At 53.2% G+C, this 21523-nt stretch overlaps 1 protein-coding gene across 3 annotated transcripts in view; it reads right to left on the reverse strand.

The window, feature by feature from the left end:
- Window positions 1–10487, reverse strand: part of MED27 (mediator complex subunit 27) — a 186784-nt gene extending 176297 nt beyond the window's left edge. For all 3 annotated transcript variants that reach the window (XM_080669789.1, XM_080669787.1, XM_080669788.1), the window contains exons 1-2: window positions 10237–10487; window positions 8009–8153 (exon numbers count right to left, since the gene is read on the reverse strand). In XM_080669789.1, the coding sequence (XP_080525915.1) occupies window positions 8009–8153; window positions 10237–10439 (348 nt within the window). In that variant the 5' untranslated portion in view covers window positions 10440–10487. The remainder of the gene's footprint in view (window positions 1–8008; window positions 8154–10236) is intronic.
- Between the last annotated feature and the right edge of the window lie 11036 nt (window positions 10488–21523).

A 21523-nucleotide genomic window follows, 5' to 3' on the forward strand; every position in this document is an offset into this window, starting at 1 on the left:
ACTCTCCAACCTAAGACACGCAGACACACGCAAATGAGGAAAAGCTGAGAGCAACTGGCATCCGGAGGACTCGGCACAGTTCCTGTTAAAAAGGGAAAGGGGCCCTAGCCAGTTTGGCTCAATGGATAGAGCGTTGGCCTGCGGACCAGAGGGTCCCTGGTTCGATTCTGATCAAGGGCACATGCCTGGGTTGCGGGCTCAGTCCAACGTGCAGGAGGCAGCCGATCAATGATTCCCTCTCATCATTGATGCTTCTCTCTCTCTCTTCCTCTCCCTTCCTCTCTGAAATAAAAAAAATATATATTTAAAAAAGGAAAAGGGGGGGGAGTGGTCTGATCCTTACACAGCCACCCTTAGTGTCCACACCCGTCAGTAAGAGATCAAGGCAGTCCCTTTCTCTCCATGAAACACCCAGCAAAGATGCCAGTTAGTTGCTATGATACCAATTTACTGTATTCAGAGCTCAAAGCAGCTGAGCGCGCCTGCCTCCCAGGGGTGGGCAAACTTTTTGACTCGAGGGCCACAATGGGTTCTTAAACTGGACCGGAGGGCCGGAACAAAAGCATGGATGGAGTGTTTGTGTGAACTAATATAAATTCAAAGTAAAGGAGCGGAGGGGAGAGCAAGAGAACCCTCCGCTCTTTCGGCTCCGCGGGCCGGACAGAACAGCCGAACGGGCCAGATCTGGCCCGCGGGCCATAGTTTGCCCACGGCTGCTCTAGACACTAAGGGGCTGGGCTGCTCTGCTCTGGAGGTCAAGGTAAGGCCCTGAGCCATGTCCCGCGGGGCTGGGCCTGCACAGCTTGCTCTGCACAGACTGCAGCGGTCACCGGATCGCACCGATCCCTGCCGGTCCCCTGATGTGCCATGTGGACTGCCCACTGCGCCTGCTACACTGCCGGGGTCGGCAGCCGCACCACCACAGGAAAAGGCAGCGCTGTAATGGCCTCAGGGGCGGGAGAAGCCTCTGCTTTTCTGGCCATCCGGTCTGTCCAAGCCGCCCAGCACTGCGGTCTCAGGCAGAGGGTGGCGGGCGGCGTGGGACGGTCACTCTCTATAAAATGAGGTGATGACCTACGTGATCACTGAAGTCCCCTGGGATCGAACACAAAGGAGGCACAGTTCTGAGAGTCTGTTTGGAAATACGGCAGGGGGACCTCAGTGACTAAGTCCTTCTATGTACTAGATTCGAGGTGCTGGAAGGTGACGCCGAACCCCAGCCTTGGAGAAGACGGGACAGACCTGGAGTGCGAGCAGCCACAGCACAGCGAGAGGCCGTGGGCAGAGCCAGAGATCGGCCCTGCCGGGTCACATGGGGGCTTCTCTCAGCAACATTCGATGTGGCTGGGGAGGAAGCGAGAGAGAACACACTCAGGAAGGTACACTGTGCTCCTGGCAGAGGGCTGGCGCCTCGCAGAGCAGCCACAAATAGAGCTGAGGCTTCAGAAGGCACCTGCACTCACAGGGCTGAGGGCACGCTGACAGTGCTCCAAAGGGGGAGGCGCACGGCATGGCCTGGCCAGAACCTACTAGATGAGTAAGCTGCCCGGGAGAGGGAGGCTCGTGGGGGGTTCAAGGAAAAGCAGAAGGCCGAGCCGAAGCCCTGGGCCAGGGAGCGGCCCCACCAGCAGCTCCGCCAAGCCCAGGAGGCTGCAGTGAGCCGGAGTCTCCAGGAACAAGTGATGCAGCAAAGCCCGCGAAGCGAGGGGGAGGGCAGACGGGAGCTCCGGAAGCCAAGGGCAGCACGCTGGGCTGGCCGGGACACGCCGCTGCCTCCCTCACAGGGCAGAGCCTGACCCGACCCAGGTCCCTGAGGTTAGGGTACAGAGGCCAGAATCCAGGATGAAGCCTCACTTCCCCTTCTGTTCTCCTGTGGCCAACAGTAACAATCTGAACAAAGTCAAGGTGAAATACACAGAAGCAGATTCTACAAGGAAAAAACAAAGAATCTAAAAAGGAAAGAGAAGAGATTTAGAGGCTTCAACTGAGCCGTCCAATGCTGTTTTCTGACACATTGGAAATAGCTACTACCAATAATTGCTATTTAAATGCCACGAAGTATCCTACCCCAAACTAGAAACTTTATACACATTTTCCCATTAGCCTCTCAGACCAATCCTAGGAGATCGGTATTATGCCCATTTCACAGTCCCGCAGACTGAGGCTCAAAGGTGTTAGATAACCTTCCAAAGTTATCTAAGTCCTAACATAGGACAAGGCTTAACCTTGTGAGGATGACAAACAGGCAGAGTGGGATAAAAGCAATGACAGGTGCGAACTCGGGGGGCACCCGATTTGGGCACATCTCGGAAGGCTTCCCAGAGGAGGCCGCAACTCAGCTGAGCCTAAGGGACCGAGGAACAGCAAGCTGCCGGGCTCTGTGCTTAACCCTCCAGTGCAGTGCTCATGCCGTCCTCACAAGTTCCCTGAGCGGCAGGACCGTTCGGCCATGTGCCAGCTGGGGAGGCTGAGGCTAGGCAATCTGGCCACGGGCTGTCTGCTTCTGGACCCGGGGCCCTGAGCACGATGACCAGGTGCCTGCAAATGCCAGCCAGGGAGCGGGGCTGGGTCCTACGGACGGCAGAGGAAGGCAGTGGGAGCGGGTGTCAACTTTACAAAGACCCTGGAGCGAGGCAGGGTGGGAAACAGACTAGACGGGAGCTCAGCATCGCCCAGCACCAGCGGGGCCTGGTCAGGCAGCTGCGGTGGAGATGGAGAGGCTGGAGATGGAGGTTTAAGGGGTGGACTCAGCAGGTCCTAGTCAGAAGGTGTGAGGCCCTGACCGGTTTGGCTCAGTGGATAGAGCTTTGGCCTGTGGACTCAAGGGTTCCAGGTTCGATTCCAGTCAAGGGCATGTACCTGGGTTGCGGACACATCCCCAGTGGGAGGTGTGCAGGAGGCAGCTGATTGATGTTTCTCTCTCATCGATGTTTCTAACTCTCTGTCCCTCTCCCTTCCTCTCTGTAAAAAATCAATAAAATATATTTAAAAAAAGAAGAAGAAGAAGGTGTGAAGTCTGGGCACCTGGCTGGGAAGGCGCCACCACGAGCAGCAGGTGGTGGGCGCAGGATTTCAGTTCTGGACCCACTCGGAGAGCCTGGGAGTCTCCGAGTGCAGATGTCCGCAGCCACGTGGACCCGCGGTCCGGATGTCCGGGGAGCGCTCAGGCTGGTGACAGTGAGGTGTCATTAGCGTATGGCTGGCAAGTGACGCTGCTGCCAAAGCGACAGCTGCCACAGGACCCCTGACATCAGGTGATCGGCTCACGAGCCTGACGCAGTCAACTCCAGGATTCCACCAAGTCCCATCCCCTCCGAAGCCCCGGCTGCCAACCGGCTCCCAGAAAGGGCACACCGGGTGGCAAAGACACAGATAAAACTGCGAACCTCAGCCCTCGGAGCTTATCCCCAGCTCATCAACTGACCTCATCCCGTCCTTCCCAACTCCCCTCTGGAACCCAGCCACAGCCGCCGCGCGGGCTCGGGCCTTTCTCCGCAAGTGACACCGCCAGGCGCTCAGGACTGGCCGGAAGTAAGAATGCCCCATCGCACCTCACCAAAAATGCCAGCCAGCAGACCACAGAAGGGGCTGAAAAATGAAAAATGCAACAGTAGGAGCTCTTCTTCAGCCTCATTCATTCAGGGCATTTTAGCTGAATGCTTACTGTACACCAGGCACCGGGGCAGGTGCAGGCGACGCCCGCAGGATCCAGCAGACAAAGCACCTCTCCGGGGGCTTAAAGGAGGACAGGTCCCTAAAGGAAAAGGCTGTGTCGCAACTTAAACAATGCCACCCTCTTCGCTCCACGGTGCCAAAGCATGCCAGGTCGGGAAGAGATGACTGTCCCGGTCACATAAAACCATTAAGGAACTAGATTCTGGTAAGAAGAGTTCGGGCGGGTAGAGCAGAGGAGATGTGTGGGACTTTCCAATTGGACACTCTCGGAATAAAAGGGGTTTTTCTCTAATAAACATGTAAATTAAGTGTGTAGAAACGTTGGAGGCAGTGGCAGCAGCTTCCGCTACTCCCCGCCCCCCGCCACCCCCCCACACACACAGGGGAGAGTCCCCCCCACCCCCACCCCCCCCACACACAGGGGAGAGTGGCTGCTGGGTCTTTGCTGCTCCAGAAAAAGGCTGAAGTCTCAACCTGCTGGGCAGCCTTAAACCAGCAGCCTTCTGCCTCCAACAAAGGAAGGAAGTCCAAGCCCCAAACAGAAGCCTGCGCCCAGGACGCTGAAGCCTTCGGAGAGGGGCCTCGGATGAGCCGGTCTCACGTTTCTGAACAGAAAAAGCGATAGAAAGTGTGCGCCGAGGACTCTGCAGCGAGCAGCGCTGCCGCCAATTATTCTTGTCCGCCACCAGAGCTTGTCATCCCACAGAACCATCAGCCACAGGAGCCCGAGAGTTAAAAGCGACTTCTTTCCCCATTCAGCATGGAAAAGTGCTGCTCACAGCAACCTGACATCATTTTATTGGGTGAGATTAATTTTTAAATGTGTTATCCTAACAATTATGCCAACTACCACATAATTAATATTCCAAATGATGCTACAAAAATTACAAACCCCCTAAAGGAAATAATTTGTTATTAGGCAGAACGAGACTTTTCTACGGCCACTAGCGCATGAGACGGAGAGTTCAGCACATAACGGGTGGCATCGCTTCCCGCCTCCTCCCCCTCAGCCAGCGCAGAGCTGACAGTGGCAGGCTCGCCCCAACTTCCCCTCACACGTTAATGCACTTGCTGGTTGACGCTCTGGGAGGCTAAAGTGATGAGTGTTGAAAGCCCAGCCATGAAAAAGCCCTTTTCATTTGCAGGAGAGGCAAGATTAACACATATGATGAACATATACACAGAGTGGCCAGATTATCATGATCTCTGAACGCATAATAATCTGGCCACTCAGTGTGTGTGTGTGTGTGTGTGTGTGTGTGTGTGTGTGTGTTAGAGGCCCGGTGCATGAATTCGTGCATGGGTGGGGTCCGACTGGTCTGGCCAGGGGGAGGGGACATGGGCGGTTGGCCGGCCTGCCTGCTGGTCGAACTCCTGGTCGAGGGGACAATTTGCATATTAGCCTTTTATTATATAGGATACACACTGAGTGGCCAGATGATTATGCGTTCAGAGATCATCATAATCTGGCCACTCAGTGTATATTTAAATATATTAGAGGCCCGGTGCATGAATTCGTGCATGGGTGGGGTCCGGCCGGTCTGGCCAGGGGGCGGGGACATGGGCGGTTGGCTGGCCTGCCTGCTGGTCGAACTCCTGGTCGAGGGGACAATTTGCATATTAGCCTTTTATTATATAGGATACACACTGAGTGGCCAGATTATTATGTGTTCAGAGATCACAATCATCTGGCCACTCGGTGTATAGTCATTTGCAGCTTCCATAGCCCCAGCTGAAAATTAGAACACTGTCTGCCTTATTCCTTGGGGTTACCTGTCCCGTTTTTAAAGAAATGTACATAAGAAGTCCTTGCCCTGGTTTTCCTCTTTTCTTTTATGACACAACCTCATAAATGTCTCCATCGGTTTTCAGCCTGCAGCATCCCCAGAACAAGGGGCTCCGTACACATATTTCTTCCCTTAACACCACCCCCTTCCCTCCCTGGGGAAGGGCGGGGGCAGGGCAGGCACTTCTGTTCTCATTCTCCAACCATTGAACCCAGTGACCAATTAAGCTACCTTCATTCAAAAGTTCAGCATCATCATTCCCATGTAACCCCAGTCACTGGAGTCCCAGCCACGTGTGCTTTCAGGATCAGCTAAGTGTTCCCACCGCTGACAAGTCTCCATCGCTCCAGCAAGTTCCAAGAACAACGTTACCACGTGATACGTCGACCCGGCTCCCACGTCCAAACACCAAGAAGCAGACGAGGAGTCTGACCAGAAGTCAACCCCACCATGCGCTGCGGCCCCACCCCACCCACCTCACCAGTTGAGCTCCTGTGAGATGCCCGAGAGAGAGAGCCCCCCTGGGAAACAAGGAGGCACCACCGGACAGCGAGGGGCAGGGCTGTCGGTGAGGGCTGGCCAGTCTCGGGTCTGGCCTTGGCAACTGCCACAGACACAGAGAATTTTGTTGTGGGCCTACATCCCCCCTTTTGGGAACCGCCTCTCTCCAGCTCCAAGGAGCCCCACTTCCTGTGCTTCCTGTGATCCAGTGAGCTGTGTTGGCCAATCAGAGAATCCCACCCCCCGGATTTAATGAACTGTCTTGGGGCCACTTACCAAGCAGGGCCAGCCCTCTGCCAGGGTCTGATGTGGACACCAGGAGGTGACCTCCTTTAAGGACCATGCAAACCTACGAATGCAGGGCTATCTCTTCTACCACGTGGACGTCAGGCCACCCCAGGAGAGCGGGCCTAGAGGGCAAGAGAGTGACAGAGCCCCACAGCACCTGGGCACCCCGATCCTCAAAACCAAACTGAGTGTGCCACCAGCCGCCCAGAATTTGGGGGACAAGCCTTAGAGGCTAAATGTATGCATCCGAGACCCAAGCTCTTTCTTTAGCACCCCACGATCAATCACTTCTCCCTAAATCTCAGACTCAGTTTCCAGGGTTCCACCTAAAACCAAAGGATACTAAATGCCCCCAGAGAGAAGTTCAAAGAAAAAACTCTGCACAAGGAAGAAACTGTCCAAGCTCATCTTTCATCCAAGACCTGCGGGGCACGGCCGACAGGAAAGAGGAGAAAAACAAAGGGTAATCGAGGGCACAGCGCAGCTCAGGGCCAGTAACTGTGAGAAGTGTCTCCAGGGAGGTGGCACAGAGTAAAGGGAAATGCTTCCAAAATCATTCCAAACATATATCCTCACTTCCTATCAGCAAGAACAAGAAAGAAAAAAAAATAATACACCACCCTCAGCACCCAAACAAAAGGAACTTGTCAATAAACAAACTGCTTCCAGGCTATGAACCTAACTGTTCCTGTTATCTTTATTTTTTCTTAATATTTTTTATTGGTTTTAGAGAGGAAGGGAGAGGAGAAACATCAGTGATGAGAGAGAATCATGGATCGGCTGCCTCCTGCACGCCCCTTCTGGGGATGGAGCCCACAACCCGAGCATGTGCCCTGATGGGGAATCGAACCGTGACCTCCTGGTTCATAGGTCAACACTCAACCACGGAGCCACGCCGGCCGGGCACCTGTTATCTTTAGACTACAGTTTCGTTTTCCTTCCTCAGCTGCCCCAGGGGTCTCTGCCCCAGGCCTACCGGCTGAGGAAACCGTAAGTAGCAAATTCTGTGACACGTGTACAGAACAGTCTCCCTCAGATGGAGCCTCAGGTGATTAAAGAGAAATCTACCGAACAGCACGCTAGTGCTCCTCACCTAGGACGGGGATGACAGCACAAGCGGTGCGACAAGGCTGAGGGCCGAACGTGTAGGCCACCAGGCCCTCCCTTGCGGGGCCAGGGCTCCTCTGAGAAGCTGACGAAGCCAGGACATCTTCCCCAGGAAAAGTGACCACAATATTATTTTGGATATAATTTCAAGGGGTTCATAAAAGCTGCTTCCCACGGCCCAGGCCGGGTAGCTCATGTGCTTGGAGCATGGTCCCATACACCAAAAGGTTGTGGTTTCAATTCCTAGTCAGGGCACATACCTAGGTTGTGGGTTCGAATCCTAGTCAGGGCACCTATGGAAGGCAGCCCATCGCTGTTTCTCTCTTTCCCTCTCTAAAATCAATAAAAATCATATCCTCAGGTGAGGATGGAAAAAAAAAAAAAAAAAAAAAAAGCTGCTTCCTTAGCCAGCCTCCAGGTCAATCACACCGTAGATTTTTTAATTTAATTACCCGAGCATCATGACTAAGCCTCAAAAACTTCCAAGGACTTCCAAGGACAGGAGCTCACAGGGCGATTCTAAAACTCCCAGCTCTGTAAGGCCATGCTGAATCAGGAACAAAAAAAGAAAGAAAAACCCTCACCCTGCACTCAGGTAGACCAGAAACCTGGCTTTCCCCACATGCGCTCGTCTTGACGCGTCGCCTTACCTTGTTGGACCACTTGTAGGCTTGCAGGAGCTGGCTGTAGAGGGGCGTTTTGTCCTGCACCGGGTCCAGGCTCAGCAGGCCGCTGTTATGGAGCGGGTGGTTCTCGGACGGCTTGCCCACCAGGTTGCTCAGACGCTCCAGCTCGCTGAAAAGAGCAGGGAGAGCAAACGTGAGTCCCCGGAAAGGCCAGGCTCGCCACCACAGTGGTCAGAAGCCCCGCAAAGAGAACTTTTTTTTTGGTGAAAAAGATTGGGAACCATCCAGAAAACCCCTATCGGGGCGCTTATCTGAAAACCTGGCTCTCGGGTGCCATTCCGAAGGAGGGGGAAAGTTAAGAGCACCTGAATCAGTATGACGCCTAAAACTGGGATTTTACAGCTCGCGTTACTCTCTGTGACGGGGGAGGAGATGCTCCGGAATTTTGGAAGGTGGTAAATGAAACACTGCTCCTCGCTGAGTTTTCAGGCCCACAAACAGGTCGTTACATTCGGCAGAACAGCGAGTACCTGACTGAGTTAAATGATGATCACTTGCCATTCACCCAGGGATAGATTTGTCCCTGGTGCTTCACAGATGGTAAAACTTAACAAAGAAGAGATAAAATAAACAAATGGACTGGGAAGACCCTACGGAGGGGCTGCGTCCGACAGGGGTGGGCAAACTTTTTGACTCGAGGGCCACAATGGGTTCTTAAACTGGACCGGAGGGCCAGAACAAAAGCATGGATGGAGTGTTTGTGTGAACTAATATAAATTCAAAGTAAAGGAGTGGAGGGGAGAGCAAGAGAACCCTCCGCTCTTTCGGCTCCACGGGCCGGATAGAACAGCCGGATCCGGCCCGCGGGCCGTAGTTTGCCCACGGCTGGAGAAACTGGGACAGGGAGCCAGGGAAAAGGACATTCCAGGAGCACTGTCCGAGGGGTCCGAGGGGCCGTCCCAAACTGTCCCCAGGAGCCGCCCAAGGAGCAGCTGCTCATGCCACGTTCCTGCAGAAGCTCCCGTCACCTTCTCGCAGAAAGATCTAAGAAGGCAAAGGGGCAAGGCAGACCTTCCTAAACTCTCCAACAGTGAAGGGCACAGCTTCCTGAACACTGCAAAGGGAAGCAAATCGGGAGGAAACGGAAGAGGAAGGAAAGGGTGACCAACACATCCCCTCCAGCGGGAGAATCGTGGCTGGCCGGCGCCAGAGAACAGCCCGCGATGTGCGAGCCGAGGAGGGGGTGCGATTCCCTGGCCTTCCCCCAGAAGAGAATGGCACCTACTTAGGGGGGATGGAAGAGGCACCCATCACTTGGCCACCACCTCCTCCTGGGTTCTACCTCCCTCTTCCATCTGGTGACTAAGGAGACAAGTTGAGAAAAAGAGAATCTAACCACCCCAGCATTCAAAGGAGGGCTAGCTCACCAAGTGCCTTTCCCTGCTCAGCTCAGTTCTGAGAAATAAAACGCAAAAATCCGGAGAGGCTGGCTCTCTCACGGCAGGGAAGACAACTTGAGGACCTAACCGATTAAAAGTGCCTACTATGTGCGTTTTACAAATGCCCTCCCACTTCATTCTTACAACACCACTTATAATGTGGAAGGAATGAAGGTTAACCTGTCTGAAAGAGAAAGAAACGTACAATCCTTCACCTTAAAGGGCCACAAACTAGTAAGTGAAGGGAGGGAGGGGGTGTTAAGGATTCGCTGGTTACGCCTGAGCCTGGTTCTGTCCTCGGAGGGAACTGGGCCGGGGTGTTGGAGGGGGAGGGAAAGGCTGATCGTGGCCTGTTCTGTGGTGCTTGGGGGTGGGACAGGTGGGCCTGATGCATTCCAGGTCCACGGCGAGGAATTAGGGCTCATCAGATGGGGTGCACCTGGGCTTGGGGCCGGGCCGGTCGGTCCCGGTTGGGACCATCAGTAGTTGGGTGAGGCCGCTGGGGCACAGAGGGCTACAGGGGAGAGCCTGCCAGGCTGACGTGCGGAGTGGAAGTTCAAGGAAAGGCGTGTCTCCTCGTGAGGAACGGAACGACCCCGAAGGGGTCCAGGCGGCGGCGGCAGCCAAGACGACGAGGCCCAGAGCAGGGAGTCAAGCACGCGGAGGTGGGGACGCCGTGCCCCCGAGGGGCAGGCAGAGGCGTGGAGGCGGAAAAGGGGAGCAGACCCCGAGGAGAGAGACTCGCGCGGGAGCGGGATGGTGCGCGCCGGGCCGGTCCCGGCCCCGACCCCGACCCGCTCGGCCGGTACCTACTTGAGGTCCCGGTTGACCGAGTGCAGGTTGTCCTGGAAGTGCGCGATGAAGGCCTTCTCCCGGCCCTCCAGCGTCTCCTTGTTGCGCATGCCATCCTTCAGGCAGTCGAACACCCTGCTCACGCTGGAACGCAGCGCCTGGATGGCACTGATGGCCTGGGAGAAGGCCTCCAGGTTCACGCCGACGCTCAGCGCGTCCGCCATATCGCCGCCGCCGCTACCACAGCCGCTCCATAGCCGGCTTCGCGAGCGAAAGCCGCGCTCACTGATGACGCGCGCGCGGAGGCCTCTGGGAAATGTAGTTTCCGCGGGGCGAGGCTGCTCAGGTGGTCTGTGCGGGAGAAGTAGCCAAAAAAGGGATTCTAGTTTAACTACACGAATACATGGGCAGGAAAGTGATCTTCATTTAGGGAAGTAAGGCTGCACGCTGGGCTTTCTTGGTGGTGACAAAGAAATACAGAGAGTCCCCAAACTGGCGCTCTTGAGAGTTATATGGAAAAGTATTTCTCAGAGCAATACTGTCCATGGAGTAAAGAACTATAACCCCAGGAATAACATGAGTCCATACCCATAAATAAGTGGGAGATATGGGAAAGTTATTTCCTACAGTGGAATGCCAACTAATAAATGTAGAAGGAACGATGCAAAGAAAATTGCCATTTGGCAACACTGGAGTCATACTTGATTCAGATAGGATCGAGGGATGCTAAAACTAGTGAGTGAACGTGTGAGGAGTAACAGGATATTTATATAGTCTCAGAGTATCACTCCCAAGGAACTTATTAATTAAGAAGAAAAAAACAAGGATCTAGTGATTTCTCTTCTGGGCACAGATCCAAAAGAAGGGAAAGCAAGCTGGAGCAGATATTTGCACACGTGTGTTCATAGCAGCTTTACTCACAATATCTAAGAGGCTGAAGCAACCCAGTGTCCATCCTCAGATGACTACTTAAGCAACCTGTGATGTTTACATACAAAGGAATAGCTCAGCCTTAAAAAGGAAGGACATGTTGACACCTGCTACAATGTGGATGAAGCTTGAAGACATTATGTTAAATGAAATAAGTCAGTCACAAAAGGACAAATGCTGTGTGATTCCACTTATGTGAAGTACCTGGCGTGGGCAAATTCATAGAAACAGAAAGTGGAACGGTGGAGGAGGGACTGGGGGAGGGGAGATGGGGCGTTAGTGATTAATGGGGATGGAGTTTTAGTTGCAGAAGATGAAAAAGTTCCGCAGACGACGGTGTAGGTTGCACAACAGTGTGGATGCACTCGACGCTACAGAGCTAGACACTTAGTAGTGGTTAAAATGGTCAATTTTATGTTACATATATTTTAGCATATATTTTTTAATTCAGTCATGTAAAAGGGGGGGAGGGGTTTACTGGTGACTTTAAAGCAGAGAAACCTGGCAGACCTTACCCTAACCAAGAGATCAAAGGTCAACATCACTTCCTGAAATGATGCCCTGAGAAGAGGGTAGCATGACCTCTGTGACAGTCCTGCCAAAAATGCAAAACCTGAACCTGGTCAGGACAACAGACAACTCAAACGGAAGGACATTCGACTAAACAACTGACCTGCACTTTCCCACAAAGCGTGTGTCATGAAAGTCAAAACAGGACTGGGGAACAGTTCCGACGTCAGAGAGACAGAAGAAGCAGGACAGCTGAATGACCCGGGGCTTCCTTTTGCTGACAAGCCCCAGACAATCGGTGAAACCTGAGTAAGGCAGTAGATGAGTTAATGGTATTTTATCGGTGGTGACTTTATGATCTGGATCATTGTATTGTGGTTCTAAAAGAGGATAGCCTCATTTTGGAGAAATGTACCCTGGAAGATAAAGGAGCATCGTTATGTCTGCATGAGGAGGAAGATGGGATGGATATGTTTATCTAGAGAAAGATAAAGCAAATGCAGTGAGATAGTAACAGTTGTGGAATCTAGATGGAAGATATGTAGAAGTTATTTGTACTATTCTTGCAAGGGTAAGACTGAAATTGTGTCTAAATAAATTGTTTCCAATGGCTATCAAAAGTGAGCAGGGACAGTGCAGGCACAGTCTAGGTCAGCCTTGGGCAAACTACAGCCCGCGGGCCGGATCCGGCTGTTCTATCCGGTTCTCTTGCTCTCCCCTCCTCTCCTTTACTTTGAATTTATATTAGTTCACACAAACACTCCATCCATGCTTTTGTTCTGGCCCTCCGGTCCAGCTTAAGAACCCACTGTGGCCCTCGATTCAAAAAGTTTGCCCACCCCTGGTCTAGGTGGTAAGAAAAACCTTGTTTGCCAGGCTCTGTGGACCAGGATCTTCAAAATTATGTAGTTTACCTTAAACCCACTTCCTTCAAAGTCTCATTTCTTCTCCAACCTCACTCCCCCTCCCCCAAGCCTGGGCCATCTCAATTCCACTCGTGTAGTTCTGGAACTGTGAGGATGAGTTCTGCTCAAAAAACTGGGCCTGCCCTAACCAGTTTGGCTCAGTGGATAGCACGTTGGCCTGCGGACTGAAGGGTCCCAGGTTCGATTCTGGTCAAGGGCATGTACTTTGGTTGCGGGCACATCCTCAGTAGGGAGTGTGCAGGAGGCAGCTGATCGATGTTTCTCTCTCATCGATGTTTCTACCTCTCTATCCCTCTCCCTTCCTCCCTGTAAAAAATCAATAAAATATATTTAAAAAAAAAAAACATAAACTGGGCCTGATGTTGCTCCCCATGAGACAAACAGCTCATAAACACCGTTCAGTTCGTTTACAGTCCCGTGAGGCCGAAAGGTGCTTGTCTTGGGTTTGTATCGTTGCTTTCATTTCCTGACATCTGCCTCACCTTTAGAAGTATTGCCATTTACAGGTTTTTGTCTGTTTGTTTTTAGGGAAAGGGGGTAGAGATAGCGGGAGACTTCCAGCTGTGAGCTTTGAACAAGCCACGAACCTTCCCGAGCCTCAGTTTCCTCCTCTGTAAGAAGACCGATGATGATGCCTGTTCGTACAAAACAGGTGTGTGATAATCCCCTGCAGGCACAGCTCTTGAAAGGATGCTTCCCAAATAGTAAGCACTCAGAAGATGGTAGCGGGGAGGAGAACGCGCCGAGAAAGTTCCTCGGGGGTCACAGACCCATGCGTCTGTGTCCAGCCCTAGACCCTGAGCAGAACCAAGCAAGGATGAGCGACAGGTCTATTCCTCCAGTGACCGCTAACGACATGACCCTGCAAAGGGCAACTCCGAGACACAGGAGCTGGTCAGGGAACTGAGTCCTGTCGGTCAGTCACGATTTTGGGGTGGCCTTTTTCTCTTTCTCTGGAGTGCAGGGTTTTCCTTTTCCTGAAGGTTTGTTTTTTTTTTTGTTTTTTTCCAATTTGGATTTTTAAATTATTTTTGTTGAGGTGTAAGTAGCACACAACCATTACATTAGTCTCAGGAGTGCAACTAATGATTCGATGGTTGTGTATATTGGGAAATGGTCACCATGACATCTACAGCCACCCACAGTGACAGGACTGTTTTCCTTAGGAGGAAAACTTTTCAGATGTACTCTCAGCCTGGCTGGTGTGGCTCAGTGGTCGAGCGTCAGCCTATGAACCAGGAGGTCGTGGTTTGATTCGAGGTCATGGTTTGATTCCTGGTCAGGGCACGTGGCCGGGGTGCGGGCTCGCTTCCCAGTGAGGGGCGTGTAAGAGGCAGCCGAGCCATGATTCTCTCTCATCATTGATGTTTCTCTCTCTCTCCTTCTCCCTTCCTCTCTCTGAAATCAACTTTAAAAAAAAAAGAAACATGTATTTAAAAAGCTGTACTCTCTTAGCAACGTTCAAATATGCAATGCGGTGTTATTCACAGAGTCGCCGTGCTGTTTTTAAGGTTTTTGTAGAAAATATTTTTCTTTACCTTCACAAAGTGAGATATCTGTGTTCCTTGGCTTGTTGGGGTTTTGGCTTCGGTTGGGCCATCCTTTTCAGGGGAAGGTTAGAGAAAGCAAACTCCACTTCCAAGTTGATTCACCTTTTGGGGGACCCCGAAGGCTTAGAGAATGTGGCCCACGCCGTAGACCTTATCATCAGAAAAGAAGTACCCATCTATTTCTGCCCATTCCAATATCTACCCATAAACAGGTTTTGCATATAATTTCAGGGCGATCATACTCCCCCTAAAGCCACACATGGGCCCCTGGTTGAGAGTCATGCTCTAGGCAAGCGCCCTGGAGTATGGCTGGCGGACGTAGGGTCTCCCACGCCTGGGGACACATCTGTGCTCCGTGTAAGCTGAAGCGGTGAGTTAACACACACTGTTATACTCGCCTTCTGGACCCTCGCTCCAAATTATTTCATCTCTTTGTCTACTCAGACATCGTCTCTCCTCCCCCCTGCTCAGCCTCCCAACCCCCCAAACACACACACACGCACACACGCACACACACACGCACACGCACAAACGCGCGCACACGCACACGCACAGTGAGATTTCTCTTTGTCTCTGTCTCTGTTTCAGTGGTTTAGACGCTGGTTGGCGCAATAAAGTCCAAATGCACTCTGCTCCCACCGCCATTCGTTTCCCGGAGTTCTCCATGGCTCCGCTCTTCGGGGAGACTCGGAAATTGATCCGTGGAAACACACATTTCCCCTGAACCCAGTAAGGAGTCTTTCATCACCTGGACAGAGAAGGTTTCATTTTGGAAAGGAGCGGACAAGAGCCCCTCCGAGGTGCTGTAAATTCTCGAGAACGCTGGCACATATATTGCATCTGTGTGTGTTTGTGGGACATAAATTACTTTAAAAGGAGTTCATTCCGAACAATATCAGGTTTTAATTACGATGATCTCATGTTTGGGTAAAAGGCAGCACCCTGCTGCTAATATCTTCCAAAATGAGCAAGCCATTAGCCTGGTGCTCTCGGCCCGAGAGTATTAGAGGGAGCAGTCGAATTAAAGTCGTCAGTATTTAATTAAAATACGCCGCAGCTCGCGCCGTATTCAGAGGGCACGTGGTGTAAGCATTCAGGCGGCGAAAGCACCTCATCAATTAATAATTATTAAGGATTCACTCGAGGCGGAGCCGCGCGTTTGGACGGCTGGCCAGAATGTCACCAGAAGGATTTAAAAGCAATCTGCCTTGGATAAGCCACCAGGCCAGGAAGTCACCTGTCGTAATCAGCGTGGCATAATGCTTCAGACCCACGCTGGCTCCGAGGATTAAATTGAGGCGGCCTACAGCCCCGGGCCATGGCAAGTGTTCGCGTCAGTCGTTCAATAAGCATAGATATTTACTGTGCTCCACATTTTCTGAACAGCTGGGGAGCCCATGATGAAGCCAGGCCCGGCGTCGCCCCGGTCAAGGCCACCAAGAATACCTGACATGGATCGGGCTCCGCGTCTACCTGTCTAAGCCTCAGTGCATCGATCACGTTTAAATGCTGAGAATCAGATTTGTCATCCTCCACCCAAAGCAAGAAGGGCGCGCACCGGCCCTCCCCTCCCCGCTCCGGGTGTCCTCTCTTTTCCTGCCGGTCATGGTTTTGACATGACAATGACGGTGATGACCAGCTCGACCCCAAGGACAAGCCGATGCAGGACGTGGGCTCAGACTGGCGCCTCCGCCCCTGACTCTGTCTCTCAGGCAAATGAGTTCGTTCTTCTGGATCTCAGGCTTGGCCTCCAGTCAGTAAGGAGGTGGCGGTCCCTCCAGAGGTCACCACCCCGGAGCATGAGGTTAGGGGAGGCTGCGCATTGTTCAAGAAGGAGGACGGAGCACCCTTGGCCGTGAGCTCGGATCGCAGCCCCGCCCCAGGACCCCTGCACTCCCAGACCCTTCATGAGCTCAGCAACATTCCCCACACAGAAGGGTTACGGGAGGGTCCAGACAGAACGAGGTCCCGCTCCCGTGGGCTCGCTCGCGGCCTCGCAGGGGAGGCAGCCACAAACGCAACATGAAACGTGAGGAGGTTCAAGTGCAGAGACAGCTGCCCAGAGAATTTGGGGTCTCTAGAGAGAGTGATCCGTGTCCTGGGCAGAGGGGGGGGCCTGGGTCCGCCTGCCGGTGACAGAGGGCTAACGAGGGGCGGTGGGGAGCAGGGAAGCGCCGTGTGACCTGCGCCTGTGTAGGTCCCGCTCTGGCTGTGGGGACAGTGGGCAGAGGCCAGAGAGGCAGGCAGATCTCCACCGGCCGAGCCGCCGCCCAGGGACCACACACGAGCCATACCCTGCCCATCCCAGGAAGCCGGGGGGCGTTTTAAATATTTTAGTCAATGATTAATCGCCCATTTGCAGGCTCACTTCATCAACCGCCACGCATGCTATTAGGGGCCTCCACTTACTGCCGTGTTCATACGTAATTAAGTGCGAAACACCTCAGGAACGAACCCTTTTGCCAACACATTAGGCCAAATCACAGCAGAGGAAAACGCAAGCTGCGTGCAGCCGCGACCGCAGCCCATGTGAGGGAGGAGCCACCTTCTTGTTCATTGCGGGGCGACGAGGATGTGGGCGGTGTGTTTCGATCAAGAGGGCGATGGGCCGCCAGCCAGAAGCTACTGAACCTGGAACTGTCACCCGGCAGCCGTGGGCACAGGGCAGATGCCAGCTTGCAGCTCCCAGGGGACGGCCAGGCGTGTGGGTGGCCTCAGCGGCACAGGGGGCTCTGTCTCAGGGCCTCGGGTGGGGCGGCAGCCCCTGCACCTCCCAACACCCCCTCCAGCCCCGCACCCTGTCCTCCTGCCTCAGGAGAGGCAACAAAGGAAGGTAAACATTTTGTTTACCCTTTAACAATTGGTAGACAGCCCTGGCCGGTGTGGCTCAGTGGATAGAGCGTCGGCCTGCGGACCGAAGGGTCCCGAGTTCCATTCCGGTCCAGGGCACATGCCGGGTTGTGGGCTCCACCCCGAGTAGGGGGCGCGCAGGAGGCAGCTGATCAATGATTCTCTCTCATCATTGATGTTTCTATCTCTCTTTCCCCTCTCCCTTCCCCTCGAAATCTATAAAGTAAAATAAAATAAAACAACGGGTGGACGTTTGGGTGTCTCCCGTTTTTCGGCTGTTACCAACAATGCCGCTCTGACATACACGCGGGAGTGATGGTGTGGGCGTCTGCTGCCAGTCCTCTCGGATACTCAGCCAGGAGTGGAATTGCTGGGTCACCATGTGACTCTGTTTAAATTTTTGAGAAACTGCCAGACTTTTTCACAGTGGCTACGTCATTTTACATCCCCACCCGCAATGTAATTTCTTCACATCCTTGCCAACACTTTATTGCCTGCCTTTTTTTTTATTGCAGCCATCTATAATGTGTCACGCCGGGAGAGATGTTAAGGAGGAAAATAAAGCAGGATGAGTGGACAGAGTGACGGGGAAGCGGCGGTTCAGGGAGGCTGGTCTGGCAAGGAGATCTCTGAGAGGGAACCTGGGTGAGGCCAGGGACGGAGCGGGGCGGGCTGCGGGGAGGGCGTCCCTGCGGAAGGAAAGGGAAAAGAGAGGCTGCGGGAGGTGAGGTCACACGGGCCCTTCCACGCAGACAGCACCTGCCAATGCGCGGATGATGGATGCATTCCATCAAGTCGTGGTGGGAGTCCTTTCGTGTCAATTCTGACACGTTTGTTGGCGTGTCTTCTTCTTGTGGCGGAAGAGAGAACAGGTAGGAGCAGGTCTGAGGGTGCAGGGGTCCTCAAACTACGGCCCGCGGGCCACATGCGGCCCGCCGAGGACATGGATCCGGCCCGCCGGGTGCCGCTGCCTGTCCTGCTTAGCAGCCGACGCGTCCCGGGCCGGCAGTGCGCATAGGAATTTGTTCATATTTTTTTTTTTTTAAACTATAGTCCGGCCCTCCAACGGTCTGAGGGCCAGTGAACTGGCCCCCTGTTTAAAAAGTTTGAGGACCCCTGGTTTATGGACTGGGTGGTGCAGTCACAGGCCCCTGTGTTTGAGAACCTCTGTCCCAGTCAATCTGGTTTCCGGGGGGGGGCCCGCACCTCCAGACAGCACATACTCAGGGGCTGCGGAAGGCATGGAAGGGTTAGGGTTCAAGCAAATCTGGCTTCACGGAGGTCCGATGCCTCTTTGTCTCCTGTCCTGTCCACCCTGAGCAGGCCCCAGAGCATGACTCTCTGTTACTCGGAGCGCCGGCCCAAGCCGTCATGCTCCGCGTCCTTGGGGGAGGTGGTGTGCTCAGCGGGGAGCGGAGAAAGGTCGTGGTGGTGACCTTCAGCTCACCTTCATGTCAACCGCCGGGGAGAGTCCTCGCGTTATCCGGGGGCCATCACAAGGACCCGTTACAGGGAGGCTGTAGGAGGAAGATTGCAACCTAATGTTGCGAAGGACCGTCTACAGCAGGAACGGCAGTGAGCTCCCTGACTAGCTCCAAGTAGAAAGGGGGTGGACATTTATCTGGGATCGGCGCACGGGATTCCAGCACCGTCTGGGAGCTTGGAGCAGAGCCCCTTGGGAGCTAAGATGCTATCATCCTTCACCTTCCTTTCACCTTCCAGCCCTGGGGGACACGTGAAGGTCGTTTCCAGCGCACCCCGAGCCTTTTTCCTCGAGCTGCGTGCTGCTGAGGGGCTTTCGTTACACCTTCCCCTCCAGGCGCACCCAGCCTGTTGGTGGTGAGTGCATTATGCCGTCCCAGAATACGTCAAACTTCATTTGCAAAATATCAGACTGCTGGGTGCTTCCCAGAGCCAATCTGCAGAGTAATACGTTCAATAACTTTTGCTCTTTTTGCTCTCCAAGCTAGGGCTCTTTTTGGAGTGGATGGCGCAATAAATGCGGAATCTGGTGCAGATTCCAATGGAAAGAAAAGATATTGTTATTTAAAGGCCAAATAACGGCTTAAAATTAGAGTCGCGAAGGCATTGAAAAACACCAGACTTCCCAGATGGCTTGGCGATAATTCACTTTGCACTCAGTCCGTTCCACGCTAAAAAAAAATCCTCCTGCCTCTGTTTCTCCTCCGATTGAAAGTCGGTGCCTGCTTTAAACATATGTGCTTCTCTCTTTAAATTTAGCTCTGAGTCATGTTGTATTACATTAGGGATGCAGCAGGCAGGCACTTGGGAAATGTACATCAATGCGTTTTATTTTTAAATCATATAAAAATAAAAATATATGTTTAAATATATTAGGCTGTATTTCTGCCCCATTTCAAAATGGTTGCTCTGCAGAGCAGATGAGATAAAAACAATAATAAGGATGATGACACTGTGATTCTGGAGCCCTGCCCGGAGCAACTCCTGCAGCGCCTTGCCCCGAGCCCAGCCCGGTGCGGATAGGGATTCGTCGCTGCACCCTCCTCCCCCGGGGCCCAGGCGGCTCCCCGAACAGCTGCAGGGCGGCCTAATTGAGACGCGCCGTCCGCCAGTGTCAGGTCCGGGTGGAAGCCAGCCAGAGGCAGGGCCCAGGCAGACAGTCTAGAGGGACGTCTTTAGTTTAGTGGCTGAACTCGTGGGATTTAAGGCTCAGACAGACAAGGCCGGGTGCAGATCCTGGCCCTGCCCCTCTCATCCACGCCTCCTTGGGAAAGTTGGGCGGGGTGGGGGGGAGCTCATGTGTGGCTTGGTGTCCGGGCCTGTGACACGGGGCTGCTGTGAGGACTACTGGTGATGATCGTTGACTCATTTAGTCTTCACGCGGCCCAGATTCATTGACATCGAAGAGACCAAAGCGGTGGATAAAGTGAACAGACCCACAGTCCGAGCCCTCGTGGTCCGACGGGAGGGAGACACTGAAGGGAGACTCTCAGCCATCATTATTTTTTTTTTAAATATATTTTATTGATTTTTTACAGAGAGGAAGGGAGAGGGATAGAGAGTTAGAAACATCGAAGAGAGAGAAACATCGATCAGCTGCCTCCTGCACACCTCCTCCTGGGGATGTGCCCGCAACCCAATTTACATGCCCTTGACCGGAATCGAACCTGGGACCCTTCAGTCCGCAGGCCGACGCTCTATCCACTGAGCCAAACCGGTTTTGGCTCAGCCATCATTATTTAACCAGAATTCCGACGAAGGCAACGAGGGGGAGCTTGCAAGGCGGGGCCCCTCCTGACCCGAAGGCTCGGAGAGTTTCAGCAACGCTAATCCACGTGAACTGTTGGGCGGAGCCCAGGCACGTAGTAGGTACTTGTTAGGCCCTGCTTTGGTTTTCTGTGGCTGCCTTCCCAATGGCCACAAGCCTCGTGACTTAGAACAACACACACATCCTCTCTCACAGTTCGGGGGTCATAAACCTGAAACGTCTCACTCGGCTAAAAGCCTGGGCAGCAGGGCTGTGCTCCGTTTGCAGACTCGAGGCTCGGCCTCTTCCAGCTCCGGAGGCCACCCGCGTCCCTTGGCTCGCGGCCCCGTCCTCCACCCGCAAAGCGCAGCACTGTGACCTCTGCTTCCCGCCCCCGCTCCTTGTCCTGCCTCGGACCTTCCCGCCTCCCAATTAGAAGGATCCCGGTGATGACACCGGAGCCGCCTCAGGAATCCAGGCCAGATGCTCCCTGTCTCTCGACCCTGAACTTCATCACCTCTGCAAAGTCCCTTCTGCCATGTCAGTCAACATGCAGGTTTCAGGGGTTGGGGTGCAGACATCTTTGGGGGGGCAATACTCTGTCTACCACACCGAGGTATACCGATACCCAAAAATAGGATTTGCAGGCAAAAAGAACAGAGAGCACAGAAGGGAGGAAATTCTTGGGAAAAATCATATCTGGCCATTTCCCAGCACTGCTGGGCGTATGTTTCAAGATTTAAGGAACCTTCAGAGTTCCCGGCACGTAAGTGGGGCTCCGAGCCGAACATGTGTTTACAAAACGAATAGGATTCTGAGGTTTTTACTACATTAACAAGGACTTTACAGTTATGAAGGAGAGTTTAGAGATAAACTCTAGCTAGAAAACGAAGCGACCAAAAAATTACTAGCCCTGAGACACATAAAACTGCACAAAAAAATGCCATCCTAGTGCATTGTGGGAAACAATATTTACATAAATCACAGGACAGTAAACACTGACCATTGATCTAACTAGGATCTCTGCGATCGGGAGGGTGAGGAGAGGGACGGTGTGTGTGCACACAAGTGTGTGTGTGCGTGTGTGTGTGTGTGTGTGTGTGTGTAAGAGCGCACGCCTCATTTTTGTAGACAGCGCCTGGGACGGCACATGGGCATTTCTTTCATTATTGTCAGCTGAACTCAGGGTGATAGGCAGAGCCACGCCCTGGGAACATGCTTCCCCAAAACGGTTGGACATGTTATCAGCTGGGCCTTCATATCAGCCCAGGTGTCAGCGTAGCGGACTTTGATAAGTAAATCCACGCAAGCAC

Source organism: Plecotus auritus, assembly GCF_963455305.1.
Source record: "Plecotus auritus genome assembly, chromosome: 5".
Lineage (NCBI taxonomy): Eukaryota > Metazoa > Chordata > Mammalia > Chiroptera > Vespertilionidae > Plecotus > Plecotus auritus.